We start from the raw sequence: 2,566 nt of genomic DNA, 5'->3' as shown, positions 1-2,566 counted from the left end.
GCTGAGCGAGACCTGGGGCTCCCTGCCGGCCGGGGGGGGACGGAGGCGTGGGGGCACGGGCACTGTCCCCACGGAGGAGCCGAGGACATCCGCGAGCCAGGCCGGGCCAGCCCACAGCCAGAGCCTTGCCCACTCAGAACAGCTGCACAGCTGGACAGACAGCTTGGCCAGGCATGGAGGGAGTCCCGGACAGCCAGACAGCTGGGGCGCGGGGGACCCCAAACGCTCAGAGGGGGTGACCCCGATCTGCGAGCTTGTAACACGCGAGGACTAACTGGGGGAGGGGAGGCGCCGGGCGGTGTGAGGAGGCCGGAGGGCGGCCCGAGGAGAGGCTGTGCCGGCGTGGCTGGTCGCTGTCGGCCTGGACAGCGGGTGGAGGTCAGGGCGGCGTCTGCTCCCGGAGCTGGGCCGGCGCCCCAGGAAGTGCTGGAGGGTGTCCGTGCCCGGGGCCCGTAGCCAGTGGCCACGGCCGAGGGCGGGCACGGCCGCGCAGGCTCTTTCAGTTCCGGGGCCCCCGGGCTTGGGGCTGCGCCCCAGATCTCTGCCTTGTCCTCGCCCGGCCCCCCGCCGTCCGTGCCTGTGTCCTCGCCTCACGAGGACGCCCGACTCCGAGCGGTCTCGTCCCGGCCCTTGACCAGTGAGGACTTCTCAGTCTGCGCCTCTGGGCATGCATGCGTTTTGGGGGACCCTGCTGCAGGCCAGCAGACCGCCCTCCACGAGAGACTGTCCAGGACGGCCCTCCCGCCTGCGCCTGGTGACCGGGGCCAGCCTCTGTCCTCCCACTGGGCAGGAACCCGCGTGGACGCTCAGCTCCTGCCTGGAGCCGGCCCCCGCGAGGGGCGTGCCGGAGGCCGAGCCCCCGTCTCCCCCGTAGGCAGCAACGCCACCGGGCCAGCCCCCGAGGGGGACGAGGATGACCAGGAGGCCGCCGCCCACCTGGCCCCCCGGGCGCTCCTCTCCGCCAACGCCATCTCCGACCCGCTGCGGGCCGCCGGCCCCGACGCCAGGGAGCCCCCCGTCAACGAGACGGTCAACAGCATCTTCGCGCAGAGCGGCCCGCGGCGCCCCCCGGCCGGGGGCCCGGACACGGACTATGAGGACGGCGAGGGGGCCGGCGCCCCCCCGCTCAACGGGTCCTACCTGGAGCTGAGCAGCGACCACGCCAACGTGTCCGCCGAGGCCCCGTCCCCCAGCGCCAGCACCAGCCTGCCCACCTCGGCCGGGAACAGGACGTACAAGGCCAGGTAGGCGGCTGTCGGCACGTCATGGCCTCGGGCCGGCCCAGGCGGGGAGGCCTCACCGTGGGGGAGAGGCTGCTGGAAGGGCGCGGGCCGCCCGGGGGGCGGAGGCCTGGGGTCAGCCCCTCCTCCCTGCGAGACCCGCGGCCGCGACTGGGGCCCCTGGACTCAGCCTGGACGAGAGGCCAGTGGGGGTGCCGGGCTCCTCGGCCGGGGCCAGGCCCCACTCAGGCAGCTACAGCCTTCTGCTTCGGGGTCGGGCGCTGCCTGTGGGATGGGCAGAGTCCACCGGTCAGAGGCCTCCTGGGCCAGCGCCGAGGCCATGCCTGGGGCCACCTGGATGGTCACACCTGGGGTCACCTGGGCAGCTGCACCCAGGAACACCCGGATATCACTGGGCACCTGGACAGTTAGGTCAGGGGACACCGGGGGTCATGCCTGGGGCCACCTGGGCCAGAACGGGCGCGCCTGGGCATGCGAGGCTGACCCCCGAGGGACAGGAGGCGACTGCTCTCCAGACCGAGGCGGCCCCAGCAGGGTCCGCTGCTCCCCAGAAGCTCACCTGACGCCGACCTGCGGACGCCGCAGCCTGGGTGGGTGGGGCTGGGCTCTGCGCATCCTCTGAGGGTCCTGCCCAGCCCCCGCCTCGGGAAGGCAGTGGCCCTGGGCAGCGGGGAGCCCTCTGGGGCGAGGGGGGTAGGGGCGGCCAGCTGCCTGTAGGCAGGGACCTGGGCAGGCTCATTGGAGGAGCAATGGCCGGGGTCTGCTCTGGCCGGAGGCAGGGAAACGCGGTGGCCGTGGGGTGCAGAGGCGGGCAGGGGGTGTGCCCACAGCTCGCCCCACAGCCTGACCCTCGGCTCACCCCTCTGCGCCAGGGTGGCGCAGCACGCCGGCTGCATGCCGCCCAGGGCACACCTCTTGGGTCCGTGAGCCCCATTTCAGTGAGACTGTCCTGTCCACCCCTGCAGCGCCCCAGCCTGGGCAGGGGGTCGCTGAGTCCCTGCTCCTGCCAGCTCTGGGGTCAGCACACAGGGAGTGCCCGGCTGGGAGAGGTGGGCGGCCCTGGACGCTCCGACGCTCCCTTGGGGACGCTGCGCAGCAGGACCAGAGGTCCATGGGGAGAGGCTGAGCCAGGGAGGCAGAGGCCGGGGAGGCAGAGGCCAGGGAGGCTGAGCCAGGGAGGGGAGGCCGGGGAGGCATAGGCCGGGGGGAGGCTGAGCCAGGGAGGGGAGGCCGGGGAGGCATAGGCCAGAGAGGCTGAGCCAGGGAGGCGGAGGCCGGGGAGGCAGAGGCCAGGGGGGAGGCTGAGCCAGGGAGGGGAGGCCGGG

At 73.9% G+C, this 2,566-nt stretch overlaps 1 protein-coding gene across 1 annotated transcript in view; it reads left to right on the top strand.

The window, feature by feature from the left end:
* Positions 1 to 2,566, top strand: part of ADAMTSL2 (ADAMTS-like 2) — a 21,803-nt gene that overhangs the window by 8,227 nt on the left and 11,010 nt on the right. Inside the window, exon 8 of the mRNA XM_012721186.1 lies at positions 457 to 1,244. Coding sequence (XP_012576640.1) covers positions 457 to 1,244 — 788 coding nt within the window. The remainder of the gene's footprint in view (positions 1 to 456; positions 1,245 to 2,566) is intronic.

This window comes from Condylura cristata, unplaced genomic scaffold (genome assembly GCF_000260355.1).
Source record: "Condylura cristata isolate star-nosed mole 26May11 unplaced genomic scaffold, ConCri1.0 scaffold00006, whole genome shotgun sequence".
In the NCBI taxonomy this organism is placed as follows: domain Eukaryota; kingdom Metazoa; phylum Chordata; class Mammalia; order Eulipotyphla; family Talpidae; genus Condylura; species Condylura cristata.
Note: the sequence above shows the minus strand (reverse complement) of the source record. Positions and strands in the feature narration are given on the sequence as shown.